The sequence below is a fragment of the Ascaphus truei genome, chromosome 1 (assembly GCF_040206685.1).
Source record: "Ascaphus truei isolate aAscTru1 chromosome 1, aAscTru1.hap1, whole genome shotgun sequence".
In the NCBI taxonomy this organism is placed as follows: Eukaryota; Metazoa; Chordata; class Amphibia; order Anura; family Ascaphidae; genus Ascaphus; species Ascaphus truei.
Window position 1 is genome coordinate 333,418,038 of NC_134483.1, and position 21,460 is coordinate 333,439,497.

Genomic DNA, 21,460 nt, shown 5'->3' on the forward strand with positions numbered 1-21,460 from the left:
CCACTCTGACTTTTATCAAGATAAAGTAGCAACAGGTGCAATTATGCAAAGAATAGCTACGTTTGCACAAGACCATGTGTTCCCTTCCTGAAGCTGTGGTTTGGTGCAACAAAGTCATTCATGGTGCAAATTACTACATACACTTAAACATTCTCACAGTACATACAAATCAACAATTAATGTGTGCAAATTATGTAAAACAACCAGCATTTGCAAAACTGGCTGATGTATATTTACTTGCCATAAACTATAGGAAACAGTAAGGTTATTAAAAGCTGAAACTAACAAACAAACAAAAAAAACCCTGTGTAATATTAAAGACAGGCTACACGCTAAGGGGCCTATTCTAGTAGCTTCGATAACAAACATCAGGGATTTTGAGCAGTTCTCGCAACATTTTGCTTGGTAGCTATTCAGAAAGCCTTGATGAATTGGTTTCATCGTGCGGGGAAGGCCCATATTATATGAGCATGATGTACCACTTTGCCAATCGATGGGTAGAGGGTGGGAATAGTTGCCCCAGGGTGGGTGGTTAGGCCACCCTGGTGAGTAGCGGTGGAGAGGGGTAAACCCATTAAGTACTTTAGTGGTTACTAACCGCTAACGTGATTAGGAGGTTAGGGGCCATCAGATTGTATTTTTTATTGTTCTGTTCCTGTCAACGGAGGACATGGTCGCAAAGGTTGGTGATGAGGATGACCTCACCCTGGCAGGTGTAAGTGCAAATTTTATTTACTTTATGCTGGCTGGATTATATTTTATTTGGAATGGGCAAATTAGCTATTATCCAGATCTGGATAATAGTAATTTTGCCCATTACTATACTGTATGTGTTGAGGGGGTTGTTGGGGTAGAGGAGGTGGGGAGTATGGGTGTTGTGTTTTTTTAATGTTTATTGGGGTTAGAGGGATTGGGTGAAGGGGGTAGTTACCCCAAGGATGGGTGGTTAGGCCTACCGGGTGTGTAGCGGAAGTGGTTAACCCCTTCATTAACATAGCGGTTACCACCGGTATGGTAGTGAAGGGGTTAACTCCTTACTGGCAGGCCTAACCACCCACCCTGGGGCAACTACACCCTTCATCCACCCCCTCTGCCCCCAATAAACATGCTATTCAGGTTTAACCCCTTCATTGCCTAAGCGGCCTGCCGCTAAGGTAATGAACCTGTTTTTATTTTATTTTTAATGAAAGTGTGCATGAGCAGGTGATCTCCGGAGAAGAACCACGTTTATTTCAGGTCCGAGCATCCCCTGCTTCCCGAGATAAAGGCTCCCTTATGGGGTGCCGATATCCCCATGCAATGTTGAAATGTCCCGTGTCATGTGACTGGGACATTTAAACGCATAGGAGATTCCGGCACCCCATACCGAGGCCTGTATCTGGGAAAGCAGGGGGTCCACTGCTCACGAAAACTAGTATAAAAATGTAATAAAAACACTGCGATCGCCTGCGAGACCTGTGCAGGGAGAGGCGGCTCTCTCTGTGCAGCTCTCCAACCAGATCATACAGGGGAGAACTTAGAAACCATTTGAGATGACTTTGCTGCTACGCCGTACAGTATTGACATTTTCCTGCCTCACGGTTTGAGAGGATTTCAGATTCTTTATGAATACCGTAATAACTCAAATGACAAATCGTTCTGAAGGAACATGCCACATCGTTCTAGACAGCAGAAAAGTTATCGAAGCTACTGGAATAGACCCCTAAAAGTTTAAAGTACTTCTTTTTAAAAATATATATATTTAAAAAAAAATGCTAAAGCATATTAAAGTTATGAACGTTTAAATTAAGTAAAACAAGTAGTAGAAAACAAAACATGTTAAAAGACATCTTGCATTTGTCATGCTAATACAGTATGTTTGTGTAAATAGTTAGAACTATTCAACAATACATCTTCTACATTCTGACCTACTTTGATACTCTAACACGTGCATATTCATAGCCTACACTATGTTAATTTCACTCACTGTCTATCAAACCTTAAACAAGTTTATGAAAGTTGTTTGAAGAACATACTGTAGAAAGGATTTGCTGTCAAGATATTCTGTATTATTTTATCAATGAATGTCAAATGTCATACTTGACAACAGTCATGTTAATGTTTTGTCTGTATAATACAAAATATCCAATAAATAGTAATGAAACACTCTTCTTAGCGAATGCCAGTCCATGTCTGACCTAAAGATGTAGGTTAAAGGTTTTTACATCTACAGTACAGTATGTTTCTTTTCTGCACTAAACTACCTATTGGAAGCATCCTTCTTATCACACAGATCTTATGTATTCCACATGTCATCTATACCAGAATGTAATGAATAAAGAGAAAAGTAATTTTCACTGAGAATACAATGGTTCCAATATATATTTTGGAGCCTGAAACAATAGCTACAGTTTGACTTTCACATACTTTGCCTGTATATACACTATTTACATACCTGCTCCAATAACTCTCTCAATGGTTATGCAGGAAGCATCTATCTCTTTGGCAAATTCATGTACGGCTTGGTTTGGGTCCTCGTAGGTATGTGGGTCAATGTACGTCTTTATTCCTGGTAGTTTAACTGTGAACACATAGCAATGTTTAAACAAAATATCAACTGGGTAGGTATTATATTTCTACAGATGTCGGCTTTAATAAGGGCCACAACAATAATAAAAATCAAAGTAGGTTCAGGATACTTCAGACAATCTTTAGGATTTAATGATAATGTTGGCCCAGTATATTATAAATATAATTAAAAATAAAAATGTTCATTATTTCTGTGATCATCCCATTATCAGCATTCACTGTAAAGTTCACAATATGTTCATCAGATAGTATGATCACTTAAGTTATGTGGGGGCCAACAACTTCTTTACCCCTCAATAAAAAACACCCACACAAATCCTCTATTCACAACCTCTATCTACTCCTTCCCGCTGCTGGGGATCTCCCACAAGCCTGAAGCCAGACATACACACCTGATCTAACCCACGGCTCCCTCCCATCTCTTCCCCTGTAAATGGTGTTAACCTTTTCATTTAACACTGACTAACCTTAAAACTTGCCCCACAAATCAAGCATCCCAATAGCCTGCACTCATGGCTATTGTCCCACAGTCACTTATACCACCCATTGTGGCCAAGCACACCCATCTACAGCACTTATTCCCTCACCTGCTGTCTCTGTAAGTTTCCCCTCAAACCTCTTAGATTGTAAGCTCTTCGGGGCAGGGATTTCCTTTCCCATTGTCTGATTTTTGCTGCTCTTATTGTATTTTTAAAACTCCCTGTACTGTATTCTTTGTGAAGCGCTGAGTACACTTTTAGCGCTATATAAATAAAGACATACAATACAATATGCTTTTCTTTTCACAATTATTGTTCTGTAACTTTTCCTAGTAGTAAATAGGGTGATTAGGTTATATGCATATAAAAATGTTTCCTCGTTTGTCGAGTGGCAAGCAACACAATTAGGAGAATTAAAATGATATAAAGAGTATCTTGTCTATCACTATTATGTGTCTACATCTCCAGTGTAACTTTCCTCTCCTGAGATGTTTTCTAATTCATTCAACACAAATAATTTGCTTATTTCAGACCTTTCTCCGGCAGTTTTGGATCCACTCTCTCACAGCATTTTCTTTGCATTGCATTGCTTGGTTATAATCCAAACCGGTTATGGCGTCTTGTCAGCGACTTACTGAAGAATTAATAAATATTTTACCCCTGAGGAAGTCACACTGCGATGAAACGCATTGGGACATACATAGGCGTCCATACACCAGTTGATGTGGAGTACAGTTGTTGCAAGAAGCAGGATTTCCTGGCTCCAAACGTGGAACAAACTGTGGCTTTGAAAAAATTATTGTGTACTACACAAACGGACCATCTACAACTCTTTGGACTACCTGTTGGCGTGTCTCCAGTGGATGCTGATTTTCCAGCTGTCGAGCCAGTGCGGATCCCCATTCCATCTATAGCAGGACATCTGTTGCAGCAGAGGCGAGTGACATGCGAGTGTTCGAGCTCCCCTTGTGAGTGCATGTCCTGGTGCCTAGTTGTTTTAATACATTTGTTTTTTAACTGAGTTATGCTATGGAGCTTGCACTTCTCTTTTCATTCTCTTTTTTGGGTCCTTTTTGTGATTGGGCTGAATCACTTTTTGAAGTTGAAGTATAACTCCAAGTTTTAACAGAATCTTCAATTACCTTCAATTCATATTTTTTCACTGGTTTGAACAATTCACTTATTAATTAGAGTGTTTGATAATTATTCATCAGTGAATAATTCACTACCTGTTACTTTCTACTCCATATATTATATATTAATATCACTCATTACTTAGCAACTATTTCACTGTGTCCTAGTATCACTAATTTCATTATTTCAATGTATTGCACTTTACATATACTGGTTTAGCGCTACTCTTGCTTTGTTTGTTCAAAGATTGTTTACGCTACACTCCGCTAGTATCTTTCCCGTGGTTTCTCATCCTTGTGGAGCAGTCTGTTCTTCGGTACAAGCTAGTGTAATGCCAAGGACAGGAGACACCATCTCAAATATGCTGCCGGCGGAGGTCAGAAAACAAATTATATGTGTTGAATGAATACGAAAACATCTTCACTGAGGATGTAGACATGTATTCGAGATAAAGGCGATAAATACTCATATATACTGTAGAACACAGAAAACAGAGGAAACATTTTAAAGATAACATTATCACCCTATTTACCAATTAAAACAAGTTTGAGTAACAATTGTAAAAATATATATAAATACTTATGTGTATCATCATCCACAGTTTTTAACAGATCATAGCTTATGAAGGCTCAGAATATGAGCCTTCATATAGCCTTATGCTATATCGTGGGGTTTAACACAATAGTGGCCATTGGCCTGGACTACATCTGTAATTTTCCCAAAACACATTGTATCTGTAAATGGTAAGGTTGTCTTGCAATGCATTTCAATCCCTGACTGGGCTAAATTGCAACAATAATAACGAAATGACCCTAGCATGATGGAAAGCATCAAGAGAACGTTTGTAAAATGAAAATATGTCTCTTTGTGCTCTAGATGTTCTTCACAATATTAAGACTGAAAATTGGAGCATGCTGAAGCAGAGAAGACACAAAACAGTCACATAAAGGTATCCATTTTTGATGTACCAATGAAAATGGGTTACTGCATCTGTGGTACTTACTGTGGCCGTTGTGAAAGTGCATCTTTTCCTCCTCTGGATCCTGTTTAGCTATGCTGTAGCCACAACGCCTAAAACAGAAACCATTTAATTGCTTTATTGCACCATTTTTTTTGCTTCGCTTATCAAGCAGTGAAATAACTAAATTCCCTGCATTTTCTGAGAATGCATTCACTGTATAAATAAATAAGTAAAGACCTTTCGTGTTGTTATGTGGCACATACAGCATAATGCCACCAGCAATTCCATAGTAGCAGTGATCAAGGTTGAGTGACACATATACGCCTATATTTGCCCACTGCTGCTTTTCCTTAAGACACCTTTCAGATCTGGAAGACACCTTTCAGCTCACATTCAAGTGATGACGCGGATAGTAGGTTCAAAGAAATGGACTGGAAAGTGCCTTCCTGCCGTATGAATATATAGATCATATATCATATAGATGTATTTGCTAAATATATGCATTTGCTATTTATCTGTTGTGATTCTGTAGCTTCATGAATATATATATATATATATATATATATATATATATATATATATATATATATATATATATATATATATATATATATATATATATATATATATATATATATATATATATATATACTGTATATATATTTAAAAAAAAAAAAAATATATATATATATATATATATATATATGGAATAGGACAGCGCTGGAAATCTTACAATTAATAAGTAAAAAATGTAAACGAACCCTGAAACTGGGTAATATAATGAGATGAATATGCCTACAATGGGATGTTATACATACTGTATGTGATGCTGAGATCTAGGCAGTTCTGACACTCCAATACTGAGGTGAAGAAAAACTTCTGCTAAAGCGATCCTACCCCTACCCGTAACAGTAAGCACTGTGGATCTGTTGCCGGAGGAAGAAACTGACGGTGACTGAACAGACTGGTTCCTGCTGGACAGAGACGCGTGGCAGCTCACATGGTCGTTTGAAAGAGAGAGGGAGTGAAGCAGAGTGCCATAGGCAAATGGGAGCATGAGTATATCTCATAATATGCCTGATATTTTATCTTCTTTGTGAGTTTCCATTTGTGAGCACCCCCCCCCCCCCCAACCCCCATTTGAATAAATTGTACTTGTTTTTTTGGTTTTTACTTTAATGCACTAGGTTTGGGCGCTTTCTTTTCTTTATATATATATATATATATATATATATATATATATATATATATATATATATATATATATATATATATACTTATATATATATACATACACACACACACACACTGGTGTCAAAAAGAAAGTACACCCTCTTTGAATTCTATTGTTTTACATATCAGGATATAATAACAATCATCTGTTCCTTAGCAGGTCTAAAAATTAGGTAAATACAGCCTCAGATGAACAACAACACATGAAATATTACACAGTGCCATGATTTATTTAACACAAATAAAGCCAAAATGGATGAGCTATGTGTGAAAAACTAAGTACACCCTTACTGCTTCCATAGGAATTAAGATGCTAAGTAGCAGACAGGTGCTGTTAATCAAATGCCCTTGATTAATTGATCATCCACAAGTTTGACCACCTCTATAAAAGCCAAAGTTTTAGCAGTTTGCTGGTCTGGAGCATTCACGCGTGTGTTATCACAATGCCAAGGAGGAAAGACATCAGCAATGATCTTAGAGAAGCAATTGTTTCTGCCCATCAATCTGGGGAGGGTTATAATGCCATTTCCAAACAATATAAAGTCCATCATTCTACACTGAGAAAGATTATTCAAAAGTGGAAAACATTCAAGACAGTTGCCAATCTTCCTAGGAGTGGACATCCCAGCAAATTCACCCCAAGGTCAGACCGTGCAATGCTCAGAGAAATTGCAAAAAAAAAACAAAAGTTACATCTCGGACTCTACAGGCCTCAGTTAGCATGTTAAATGTTAATGTTCATGACAGTACAATTAGAAAAAGACTGAACAAGTATGGTTTGTTTGGAAGGGTTGCCAGGAGAAAGCCTCTTCTCTCTAAAAAGAACATGGCAGCACGGCTTAGGTTTGCAAAATTGCATCTGAATAAACCACAAGACTTCTGGAACAATGTCCTTTGGACAGACAAGACCAAAGTGGAGATGTTTGGCATTAATGAACAGCGCCGTGTTTGGCGAAAACCAAACACAGCATATCAGCACAAACACCTCATACCAACTGTCAAGCACGGTGGTGGAGGGGTGAGGATTTGGACTTGTTTTGCAGCCACAGGACCTGGGAACCTTGCAGTCATTGAGTCGACCATGAACTCCTCTCTATACCAAAGTATTCTAGAGTCAAATGTGAGGCCATCTGTCCGACAGCTAAAGCTTGGCCGAATTTGGGTCATGCAACAGGACAATGATCCCAAGCACACCAGCAAATCTACAACAGAATGGCTGAAAAAGAAAAGAATCAAGGTGTTGCAATGGCCCAGTCAAAGTCCAGACCTCAACCCGATTGAAATGCTGTGGTTGGACCTTGAGAGAACTGTGCATAAACAAATGCCCACAAATCTCAATTAACTGAAGCAACGTTGTAAAGAAGAGTGGGCCAAAATTCCTCCACAACGATGTGAGAGACTGATAAAGTCATACAGAAAATGATTACTTCAAGTTATTGCTGCCAAAGGTGTTTCTACAAGCTATTGAATCATAAGGTATCCTTAGTTTTTCATACATGGCTTCTCCATTTTGGCTTTATTTTTGTTAAATAAATCATGACACGGTGTAATATGTCATGTGTTGTTGTTCATCTAAGGTTGTATTTACATATTTTAAGACCTGCTAAGGAACAGATGATTGTTATTATGTCCTGATATGTAAAACCATAGAATTCATAGAGGGTGTACTTTCTTTTTCACGCCACCGAAGACCTGAGGAAGAGAGGAAAACTCTCCTATGACATAAATTGTTAGTCCAAATAAAAAAGGTATCACCTAATACTGAAGAACTCATTTATTCTGCATGATCGCAACTGGACTAACACGGCTATTTCTGTTTTATATATACATACATACTGTACATACATACATACATACACTTATGATCAAAACATCAGCCGATAAATTATCTTTGTTGCCTCAATAGGTGCCTGTTAAATGTGTGCTATGTTCAGAATACAAGTGAATGAAAGAAGCAATCCAGTCTTCAATGTATTCAAATTGACTATAAAAGACAGCAACCGTTTTACTGACATAGTGAGCCTGAAATGCACTACTAGAGAACAAAATGTTGTGTTGCAATTAGGACCCTACCCTGTTCCTGAGAAAATGAAGAGACAAACACACTTATTGGTCATTCTCAGACAAGTATCACATATTTAGACCTAGATATGATGTGCTAAACTTCGATATTGATATCACTGAGTTAAAGGTAAAAAAAAAAGATATCTTTACCATCGTATATACAAAAAGATTTAACGCTTAAATAATGCTTCGATTCTCTCAATTTAGCGTTTTATCGCAGCAATTAGTGTGGTCTGAAATGAATGCCAGGATGGCTTATTAGCACGGCAATGAGTATGCATTGTCTAATTACATTTACATACAGTATACACCTATTGACATGATACTCGGTAAATTCTGAAACCTGCCAATATTGAGCTACTGACAATAAATATTGCCATTTTTTATCACTTGCCCCAGCATTAGACTCATCTTGCTTATTTAAGCAGCCTAGCCTCCGGCCACTACCTATTTCCCTGGGCCCTACCAGTGTAAGTCCTGTTAGGTACAGGCAGTGGACGGGTTAATTCCTCTGGAAGGTCTCAGTGTGCTACTGCAGCCTTGGATACCCTTACTGTATCCAAGGGTGTGCCTAGCCACAACCAGAGAGTACTGGGGAGGTACTGGCTGGGTGACATGTGCAGATGTGACACCTGTCAATATCAGACCTGCCCTGTTATGGGGCAGGGTTACAAGCCCAACCCCAGGGTATATAAATTGGCTCTCTCCCAACAGTGGGTGTGTCTCTTTCCTCCCCCTGTGGTCACTCCACTAAACAACAGCTACCCTGTGTCCCATAAGGAAAAACAGGAGGAGCACCATAAGGGAACTTAGATGGGCCTCAAGCCTTCAAGTAACCTTCATGGGGAAGAAAGAAAATAATGCACTGCTGTAACAACTAACTAATGAAATAAATACCATGGAACCATATGCAAGTGTGATTCACTATCTTGGGATATGGAAAAGTGTCAGCATGGACCATCCTACTACCACATGATCCTCACTGACTGGAGACGCTTCTAAACAATAAGGTACTGTGTAAATCTATCCTGATAATCCCCACATCAACGCAGAAGTACTCAGCCCTCCTGTTACCTCACAGATATGTACCACATCGCACGAAAGACACTAGTAGCAGACCAGATCTCATTTAGGGTAGGAGTAAAGGGGCTACAAATGGAGGCGCTGCTGAGATTTATGCTCATCAGGATAGGTTTTTGCAGCAGCAGGACTTGTGTGGTTGTGCTTTGCAGAGCAACACTACCCTTTCTGTCTTGGGATAGATGGCAGACATCTTAAGGGGGAAATTGATTCTCTCTGCTTGAAGAGCTGCCCTATGCCCTGGCCGTTCCCTTAGCAAAGAACATCCAATTAAGAAAAATGGGAGCAGTTCCCAAAGGCTTCACTAGGAAGCATACTACCCATAAAATTAAGGAAATGGCGATGGGCCCCTGTGCACCACTCATCCGTGTTGAAGAAAAAGGGGGTTGTTGAACTGCCCTTAATACAAAAGTACAGATTAGGGTACAGGGCCTCTGAGGCCAAACCAGAGACCCCTGTGCACCCACTTGTGCACCCACTAATGATGAAGCAAAAAGTGGGGCATTCCCTGATGCTTCACCAGGGAGCTTGGTACCCATATAATTACGGAAGTAAAGAGGGAACAGCTCTCCGAGGCATCACCGGGGAGGTTGTTGCACTGCCTTACTCAAAAAAAAGAAAAGCTGGGGACTCTTCCTGAGGCGGCACCTGGGAGATGGTTGCCCACACACAACTCATGTGGCCCTTGAAGAAAAAGGGAGCTGCAGAAGTATTTTCTAGCTTACAAAATGGTGGTCCCAGAGAACTAGGAGCCGCATGGCATTGTACTACCAACAAAATGGCGGTTCTCGCCATGCTCGGAAAGCCACATAGTCCTTTTTGCAAAAGTTTATTCATTTATTTTATTTATGGTTTTTTGAGTGTTCAATACATCACTTTGAAATATAACCCGTGTGTGCTGTCTCTCCTTACTGGACTACAACCTGGTAAATTCACCTTTTTTTATTTATAAAATGTTTTACCAGGAAGTAATACATTGAGAGTTACCTCTCGTTTTCAAGTATGTCCTGGGCATAGAGTTAAGATGACAAACAATACATGGTTACAAATACAGGGCTCGATGCAGAAAGCGCCAAAAAAACAATCTCGGCAGGGGTTCAAACTCGACATGTTTATGTCGTGTTGCCCTCGCAGTAAGCAGGAAGGGCCGAATCCCTGGCGAATATGTGCGAGAGCAACATTTCAAAACCCGGCAGGTTGCCGGTGGCGAGACAGTCAGCATGCCGATAACCTGCCGATAAGGCGTCCCCTGCCGAGATCAGCCTGCAGCAGAGAGAGATTCGCCACTCTCTCTGCGCAAATATCGGCAAAAAAAAAATATTTTTAATACAATTTGATTCATAGTGTAGATGTGCAGGGGGTCTCCGGAGTTGAACCGCATTGGTTTCAGGTTCGGGTACCCCCTGCTTCCCGAGATACAGGACCCTTTATGAGGTGCGGTATCCCTCTGCATTTAAATGTCCCGATCACATGACCGCGGGATGTAAACAAAGCAGAGGGATACTGCACCCCATAACGGGATCTGTATCTCGGGAAGCAGGGGGCCCCCGGGCATAAAATCAAAGCGGTTCAGCTCCGGAGACCCCCGGCATCAATCCGAGGCAAGAAATTGGTCAAAATATTTTCTAAGTGCCGTCCGCCACCCGTGCTGATCCTTCTCCCCAGCAGCTTGCCAACTTTAGTTAGCAAGAAGGATTGGCGGGCAAATTTCAATTCTAGAGTGGCGATCAGCAGCGAAAAGCTGATCGGGCTACTAGAATTGAGTGGGTTTCAAAAAGTGCAGATGAGTGCCGAAAAGTGGCTTATCGTGGCTTATCGCCACAAGGCTGCTGATAACTTTTTTGACAAAAAAAAAATGCCGATTTTTTGTGCTTTCGGCATCTTATCGCCGCTTATTGAATCGGAGAGCCATTATTATAGAAAATGGCAAAAAACGGCTTTTCGGTGTTTACTGCATGAGGCCCACAGTTACATAAGTGAACAGGGTATACTGTACATTATATACAAGACAGCATGCACAGTTAGAGATAATATATATTATAGACGTATGTAACAATTACAGACCAGATTAAAATGTGAGGCAGCTTTAGTTTTGAAAGAACTAAGACTGGTGGTGGCTGTGAGAGTCTCTGGGAGATTGTTCCAGTTTTGTGGTGCACAGTAAGAGAAGGAGGAGAGGATGGATACTTTGCTGAGCCTTGAGACCATGAACAGTCTTTTGGAGTCAGATCTCAGATGATAAGTGCTGCGTGTGGTAGGGGTGAGGAGCTTGTTCAGATAGACGGGTAGCTTGCCCAGAAAGTATTTGAAGTCAAGACAGGAAAGATGAACTTTGCGCCTAGACTCAAGTGATGACCAATCTAGTTATTTGAGCATTTCGCAGTGATGTGTGCTGTAGTTGCATTGGAGGACAAAACAGCATATTGAATTGTAAAGGGTATCAAGTTTGCTAAGGTAGGTCTGGGGTGCCGACACATAAACTATGTCCCCATAGTTGATAATAGGCATTAGCATCTGCTGTGCGATACGCTTTCTGACCAGCAGACTTAGGGATGATTTGTTCCTGTAAAGTACACCTAATTTTGCATAGGTTTTGTATGCAGTTGCAAGCTTTGGCTGGTACTCAGTTTGCAGAACTGGCGCGAACTGGCGAAACCGCACCCCCTTCTTGCTCCTGATTGGATGTCGCATTCACCAGGGGGAGGAGCTGGGTGTGCCCAACCGGAACACCAGGATGTGAGGAGTCAAACACACGTTTAACTTACAGCAACACAGACGTAAGTGCGGAGCTGCCTTACATTCTACAAAATAGAAGCTACCTCGGAAGATCTTAAAAAACACTTACTGCTTGCCTGGTGGGGTAATGGTGGTCTCCTATGAGAATGGGACGTACCTGATGCTGGGGGTGTGCTCGATATGTGGTGTCTCGGGAGGAGAGTATGCAGATATCGGCACAGTATGCGGCATGTAAAATACCCTACTTTCAGCCCAGTCCTAAGCGACCCTCTGGCGAAGCCGACCCTACGAGAACAGGTGAAACGCAAAGAGGAACCCTTGCTCTAACTCCAGGTACTCCCTGCCCCATCCCTACTGACCGACGTCTTGAGAGACAGACCAAAGGAAGTGTTCGCGGTCGCGATACATTTATATACGGACAACTATAGACATAGGATTAAACCTTAAATGGATGAGAAAAAAATGAATTAACAATGTTGAACTTGAACCTTAGAAATCCAAATGACCAGCTAGCCATGGTCAACCTAAGCCTAGTTGGCCACTTGGGCTATTAAAGGCTTAACCTTTGCACTGATAGATTGTATGCATTTTGTGTTTTATTTCCTGGGTGTTTATGTTTGTATGTTAACCCATTTGGTGCCTGGAGGCATTAATTTGTGATGCATTGGTAGCCCTGTGGTTTTATTAAAAGGCCTATTATATAAGCCTATTGTAGAAACGTACAATATCTCCAAACTCTCCCCCCACAAAAAGACACATTTGCATCACTAGCGTTGAATAACACAGATTACTATGCATTAACACTGACTTTATGTAACAATGAGTCAATTGCTTTTAAGGTTATGCAAAAGAGATTGAATATTGCCACCCACGTAATTCTCATTAAGATCCCCCAAAATATTGCTGCAGTCCCAGTATTTTAGAATGCAAATTTTGAACACAGCAATATCGCCCCGTTAGTAAATCAAGGCCTTTAAGTGAATGCAAGAGCTGCACTCATTCACAAGGACGGACAAATAAGGTTAACATTTCCTTCCCATAGGAGGATAAAGACTTCCACGGGATTCTTAAACAAGCAGGGAAATAACTAGGCGTATAAAAAAAGCATTGCCATTGCTAAATGGTTCATACTTTATTATCTAAAGTGAGATTAAAAAAGGCAGTAGAAACAGCTTATTTTTCATCCCTGGTATCTCTGGAGCTCTATTAATATATACAGCAGTATGTCACATTAACATGCAAAATTACATCCTGAAAACCCCCAAAGTACCATAAAAACATGTCTCAACATGATACACTGCATAATACTTCAGCGGGTGTAAACTGGCACTGCAGCAATGGTTTGGCTTCACTAATAATGTGTGGCAGAAAATCTCTCCATGAAACATTATCTACCATAGCGCTTCCAGATGTACTCAATTTACTGATCAGATAAACAGACTATCAATCTGTCACTTAGTGTACAAATGATGCCCTGCAACTTCTGAAAATTAAATGCTGGTTTTCTGACAGAAACGTGGATGAACTGCCTTATGTAATAAAGAAGTTTGGGCCCCTATTCCTTCTATCCAGTGAAGCCATCTTCTCTGTGCTAACATTGGTTTTAGTCCCATTCATTTAAATGAAGCCAAACTGTTCCCTAGAACTGGGAAACAACTTCCTAGTATATTAAATAAGGGGCATTGGATTCATGAGAACATTATATATAGGCTTCATTAAAGCAATGTAATAGTTTACTGTTTACCATTCAATCAATTGAGAGGGAAATGAGGGCATCTCATTTGGACTTACATTGGGTTGCTGAAACTTTAATCAGGAAAAAAACTAGACAATGAACATTCCTCAGCTAAACATAATGGAGTCTCCATGATGGCCTATGTGTATATCTGAATATTTGTATTTACATATTTGCCAATCATCTCATCACAGTGATGTGCAAAATAGCAGTGAGAACTCAGGGAACACAGAACACAGGGATGTATAGTACCACAATTAGAATATCAAACAAGCATCAAGCACCACAGGGAAAGCAATCTCTGCCCCAAAGAGCTTACATTTTAAGAGATTGCAGAAAGTTAGCTCGTATTTTCTGCTCAATTTAATGTGCACAAACATATTTAAACTGTAAAAATATGGTGAATAGATTAGAGTAATTAAGAATCCGATTTCCTGCAAAATAGGACCTGGTAGCTGTGATACAGTATATGCAAATACAATCATGTGCTGTTCCCATTTGACCCTAATTATACAGACTGTCATTGGGGACCTTCCTGCAAGATAGATTACATATTCCTAACAATCCACAAGAGATAACCAGAGATTCCCTGTGAAACCACTCCCTTAACCTGACAAGATTGATATTTTTGTGACCACGCGTTTGGAAATGACTGCTCCTATCTGCTAAGCTTAAGTGCTTTTAAGAACTGACACTAAGATGACACTTATATAAACTGTATTGCTAGAGGTAAAATTGATGATAGAAAAACATAGACAGGGGCTGAGGGCCCACCCTGCTCGACAACTTCAGCCAATCCCCCGTCTCTCACGCTTAGCAATTCCGCTACTGCAAATCCAAAGGTCATATTGTTGCTCACTGAATCCTCACAAGAATTCTTCTAAGGGAATTTCAAAGTTAAAGCTTGGAGTGCCACGGTTTAGCTCCAGGGAACCCATTGTTTGAAATAAGGTAATAAATATATAGGAAAATATATATAAAAAAAATATTTAACCCTCTCTAGATTGAGGAAAATGTATCCTACATGGTCTGGTCTGCTGGAGAAATTGTGGACATCTGGGTAGCATGGTGCACATTTGGTGGTCATGCCCTATCATTACTAAATATTAGACTAAAGTTCAAACACTTTTTTCAGATATTTTCAAAACTGATGTGCCCCTAGATCCCTATCTTTTCTTATTTGGCAAAACCCTGCAGGGGAGAGCCACATCTAATCATCATACATTTCTCTGCTGTACATCTCTTACAGCAGCTAGATGTACTGTCACGGCCCCCTTACAGTAAATCTCCAACATCACCGTATTAATACTGGGATGTTTGCTTTTCCAGCCGAACTTGGCCATGCGCCAGTCGCATCTCCTGGCCGCGCGCCAGCCGCATCTCCTGTTCAGCGCTAATGGCGCTGAACATTGAAAGCGCCCGCGGCGCCGAAACTAAAGAAAAAAAGCTTGCGTCTGCCCTCACTTTTAAAAATCCCGCGGTGGCGGCCGCAGGAGACAAAAGGCGGCCGCCACTGTACAATGGCAGCTTTTTGGAAAAAAATAGATTCCCCATCCTTAGGCGTTCTCCTCCAATGCATATGGGACCTGATGCTAATGGAGAAACTTACCAACTCAATAAAAGACTCCACCCAAAAGTTTTTAGCAAAGCTGCACCCCATTATTTGATTTTCATAGTAATGTTTAAACCCTTACATTGACCAGGGCCGGCTTGCAATTGTGCACGTCTTGGTGCAGGGGCTTTAGCTGGGGCCTCTTACCTTAGGCACTTTGTACAAAGCGGAAAACAAGTGACTTTCAGGCGCCTCCAATAAACATATGTCTAGAACAATTAAGAACTAAGGGCCTCATGCAGTAAGCCCCGATACAAAATTTTCGGCACGAATTGCGAAAATGTATTTTTTGGGCGATTTGCCCTCGCAGTATTCAGTAAGGGCCGAATCCTTCCGATCCCTGCTGAAGCACTGCGAAAGCAAAGCTGCCGATGAGCTGTGGCGATACAGCCTGGCTCCCGATAAGGCTCCCGATAAGCCTTTGGTGCCGATAGATGTTTGCAGCTGAGAGAGACAAGCCGCTCTCTCAGCGCAAACTTCGGCACCAAAAAAAGTATTTAAAAACAACTTTTATTTATACTCTACATGTGCAGGGGGTCTTCGGAGCTGAACCGCGTTGGTTTGAGGTCCGGGGACCCCCTGCCCCCCGAGATACAGGCCCCTTTATGAGGTGCCGGTATCCCTCGGCGTTTAAAGGTCCCGATCACGTGACCGCGGCCTGTAAACAAACCAGAGGGATACCGGCACCCCATAAAGGGGCCTGTATCTCGGGGGGCAGGGGGTCCCCGGACCTCAAACCAACGCTGTTCTGCTCCGGAGACCCTCTGCACATGTATAGTATAAATAAAACACACACACATCAATAAAGACTCGTTCCTTACCTTGGCGGCTATGTGCAACGGTAATGAAGCAGCATGAATGTCTTTTTAATTATACTGTACAGTGAGCAGGGGGTCCCCTGAGCTGAACCGCATTGCTTTGTGGACCAGGGACCCCCTGCTTCCCGAGTTACAGGCCCCGGTATGTGTCATCGGGTGGCAGTGTCGCCGCCATGTTTATAGCGTCCCCGCAATAAACATGGCGTCCACACTGTAACCGATGGCCCAAACCGGGGCCTGTAACTCGGGAGGCAGGGGGTCTCTGAGCCACAAATAAATGCGCTTCAGCTCAGGGGGCCTCCTGCTTCCGCACAATATTATTAAAATACATTAATGCTGCTTCATTACCATAGCGGATAGCCGCTAAGGCAATGAAGGGGTTAACGCATAGTAGCATGTTTATTGGGGACAAATGCCCCCAATAAACATAGCAGCAATACACAACATACAGTATAGTAATGGGCAGAATGACTATTATCCACAAATGGATAATAGTGCAGTTGTCCATTTACAATACTTACACAACAATAAAGACTTTAAATACATATAGCACTCACCCATGTCCCACTGCCACGATGAAGGCCATCCTCATCTTCATCCTGCCCATGCCCCATCCGCTTCTGCAAAACAAACACAAGAATTACAACATCCAAATTAATGTCCCCTAACCCCTTAATCACCATAGCGGTTATTAACCGCTACAGTTATTAAGGGGTTAAGCCACCATCACCCACATACCCTCCCCCACAAAGCCCCCCAACCACCCTCACCCAATACCCACAGGGGAGTCCTACCAAATACCCTTGGGCCTAATACCCCCTCCCCCAGCACATACAGTACAATAATGTGCCAAATAACTATTATCCACATAGGGATAATACATTATTTGGCCATTATTAAACACATTCAATAACGTTAAAATGTAAATAAAATTGTACTAACCTCATCAATAAGAAGTCTCCGTCGCCAGCATCATCCTTGGGGTCCATTGCCAACATTAGAAATAGCCACAACATTTCAATATCATTAACATAACACTGAACCCCTTAATCACCTTATCGGGTACTAACCTGAAAGGTAATTAAGGGGTGAAGCCATCCTGCAATGCCTACAACAGTTATGCATAACATCTTCAGTGAAATAAAAACCAATTGCCTAACCAAATTCCATTTAATCATTCAATCTGTAGGCTCACATGCCTCATAAAACATTGCATTTACAGTGTATACATGTAGCATAACATGTAAACTGCATGTACACGCTGCAAATCAATGTTAACAATACAATAATGCCACTCAAATCGCCATACATCACAAGAAGTATATTATTTAATACAATAAACTCACCATCAATGAATTACCACACAGCAATTACATCCCTAAACAATTAAAATACCATCCATACCAATTACACAATGAACTAAAGCTATCCTAACAGAGAACCACTTCAAAACATAGAAAAAAGTACACCAACAAATACAATATACTAAAGCAAGGCTTTCCATATCCTATTGTACGGCCTGGAAGCCCAAAACTTACATCTGTCTAAAAATAAAATACATTTAGCACACATCAATGCATAGCCACAATGATTAACAATACAGAATTAGAAGCTTTAACAACACTATCATTTCTTACCCTGTATATATATCTGTACACATACATACAGACATACATACAGTGGGAAGAAATGATATGCATTATAAAAAATGAAAACATGAAAAAGCAACACAAAAAACAGTTACATTAAGTACATTTCTTTATTTAACTTACCATTACTTGCCCCCACCGACTCCCGTTGATCAGCTTACTCACGAACCAATCCACGACACCATCCACGACACCATCCAGGAACAAATCCACGACACCATCCAGGAACAAATCCACGACACCATCCAGGAACCAATCCAAGAACAAGTGCAGGAACCAATCCAGGAAGCAAGCCACGAAGAAATCCAAGAAACAATCCACGACACGATCCAGGAACAGGAACCCATAAAAGAAAAGAAAAAAACAAATTAAACATTAAAATAATAAAACATGACAATCAAGGGTTGTACTAGTTTTATTCTTAGTGAATCTGTATTACAATACCTTGTTCCGGGGTCTTCTTGACATCCGGTGCCACGCCCTGGTCTTCAATCTTCAGGAGGAGGTCCGTCCTCCTCGGCATCTGCCTTCAAAATGAGACGACATAGGCTTTTATAGGCCTATGACGTCACATTTGTCGTCATATGGTTCCCACGGCCCTGATTGGGCCGTGAAAACCATGTGTTTTGGCCGATGTAAAAAAATTGATGACGTCACTTAAAGGCAATGCCAGCACAGCCAATCAGAATGGCTTTGCTGCTATTGCCTTTAAGAAAACGTCATGAAATGACACATGGCCGGACTCACATGGTACTTGAACCAATCAGAGTAGGGATGGAGTTCCCACGCTCTGATTGGCTGGCTTACCATGTGAGTCCGGCCATGTGTCATTTCATGACGTTTTCTTAAAGGCAATAGCAGCAAAGCCATTCTGATTGGCTGTGCTGGCATTGCCTTTAAGTGACGTCATCAATTTTTTTACATCGGCCAAAACACATGGTTTTCACGGCCCAATCAGGGCCGTGGGAACCATATGACGACAAATGTGACGTCATAGGCCTATAAAAGCCTATGTCGTCTCATTTTGAAGGCAGATGCCGAGGAGGACGGACCTCCTCCTGAAGATTGAAGACCAGGGCGTGGCACCGGATGTCAAGAAGACCCCGGAACAAGGTATTGTAATACAGATTCACTAAGAATAAAACTAGTACAACCCTTGATTGTCATGTTTTATTATTTTAATGTTTAATTTGTTTTTTTCTTTTCTTTTATGGGTTCCTGTTCCTGGATCGTGTCGTGGATTGTTTCTTGGATTTCTTCGTGGCTTGCTTCCTGGATTGGTTCCTGCACTTGTTCTTGGATTGGTTCCTGGATGGTGTCGTGGATTTGTTCCTGGATGGTGTCGTGGATTTGTTCCTGGATGGTGTCGTGGATGGTGTCGTGGATTGGTTCGTGAGTAAGCTGATCAACGGGAGTCGGTGGGGGCAAGTAATGGTAAGTTAAATAAAGAAATGTACTTAATGTAACTGTTTTTTGTGTTGCTTTTTCATGTTTTCATTTTTTATAATGCATATCATTTCTTCCCACTGTATGTATGTCTGTATGTATGTGTACAGATATATATACAGGGTAAGAAATGATAGTGTTGTTAAAGCTTCTAATTCTGTATTGTTAATCATTGTGGCTATGCATTGATGTGTGCTAAATGTATTTTATTTTTAGACAGATGTAAGTTTTGGGCTTCCAGGCCGTACAATAGGATATGGAAAGCCTTGCTTTAGTATATTGTATTTGTTGGTGTACTTTTTTCTATGTTTTGAAGTGGTTCTCTGTTAGGATAGCTTTAGTTCATTGTGTAATTGGTATGGATGGTATTTTAATTGTTTAGGGATGTAATTGCTGTGTGGTAATTCATTGATGGTGAGTTTATTGTATTAAATAATATACTTCTTGTGATGTATGGCGATTTGAGTGGCATTATTGTATTGTTAACATTGATTTGCAGCGTGTACATGCAGTTTACATGTTATGCTACATGTATACACTGTAAATGCAATGTTTTATGAGGCATGTGAGCCTACAGATTGAATGATTAAATGGAATTTGGTTAGGCAATTGGTTTTTATTTCACTGAAGATGTTATGCATAACTGTTGTAGGCATTGCAGGATGGCTTCACCCCTTAATTACCTTTCAGGTTAGTACCCGATAAGGTGATTAAGGGGTTCAGTGTTATGTTAATGATATTGAAATGTTGTGGCTATTTCTAATGTTGGCAACGGACCCCAAGGATGATGCTGGCGACGGAGACTTCTTATTGATGAGGTTAGTACAATTTTATTTACATTTTAACGTTATTGAATGTGTTTAATAATGGCCAAATAATGTATTATCCCTATGTGGATAATAGTTATTTGGCACATTATTGTACTGTATGTGCTGGGGGAGGGGGTATTAGGCCCAAGGGTATTTGGTAGGACTCCCCTGTGGGTATTGGGTGAGGGTGGTTGGGGGGCTTTGTGGGGGAGGGTATGTGGGTGATGGTGGCTTAACCCCTTAATAACTGTAGCGGTTAATAACCGCTATGGTGATTAAGGGGTTAGGGGACATTAATTTGGATGTTGTAATTCTTGTGTTTGTTTTGCAGAAGCGGATGGGGCATGGGCAGGATGAAGATGAGGATGGCCTTCATCGTGGCAGTGGGACATGGGTGAGTGCTATATGTATTTAAAGTCTTTATTGTTGTGTATGTATTGTAAATGGACAACTGCACTATTATCCTTTTGTGGATAATAGTCATTGTACCAATTACTATACAGTATGTTAGGGGGGTATAGGTGTTGTTGGGTATATATATATATATATATATATATATATATATATATATATATATATATATATATATATATATATATATATATATATATATATAATATAATTATTTATTTATGTAGTTATTGTGGGGCTGGGGTGTGTATTTTTTTAATATTGTGGCTAGTGGGGGTGGGTGAAAGGGGTATTAGCCCCAACGGTGGTAGTTTAGGGCTTGCGGGTGGGTAGCGGGAGGCCTTAACCCCTTCAGGACCGTAGCGGTATTAACTGCTACGGTCGTGAAGGGGTTAAGTGCCCTCGCAACCCCCCCGCAAGTCCTAAACTCACACCCAGGGCCAAATACCCCCCTCACCCATCCCCGCTACCCACAATAACGCTGGCACGGTGGGTTAACCCCTTCATTGCCTTAGCGGTTAGCCGCTAAGGTAATGAAGTGGCTTTTAAATGCCTTTTTCCTGCCTCGGATGCATGCCGGGGGGCTCCGGTGCGGGTATCAGCTCCGGAGACCCCCGGCATCAATCACAGGCAGGAAAAAGGGCTGATTTTTCCTAAGTGTCGCCCTTGCCGATGCTTCTCCTTCAGCAAGTTGCCAACTTTAGTTGGCGGGCTGGATTGGCCAT

General features: G+C 41.0%; 1 protein-coding gene across 2 annotated transcripts in view; it reads right to left on the reverse strand.

The window, feature by feature from the left end:
- EPHA5 (EPH receptor A5) overlaps window positions 1-21,460 on the reverse strand; it is a 378,771-nt gene that overhangs the window by 59,838 nt on the left and 297,473 nt on the right. For both annotated transcript variants that reach the window (XM_075607532.1, XM_075607522.1), the window contains 2 exons: window positions 5,185-5,252; window positions 2,435-2,560 (listed from right to left, as the gene is read on the reverse strand). In XM_075607532.1, the coding sequence (XP_075463647.1) occupies window positions 2,435-2,560; window positions 5,185-5,252 (194 nt within the window). The remainder of the gene's footprint in view (window positions 1-2,434; window positions 2,561-5,184; window positions 5,253-21,460) is intronic.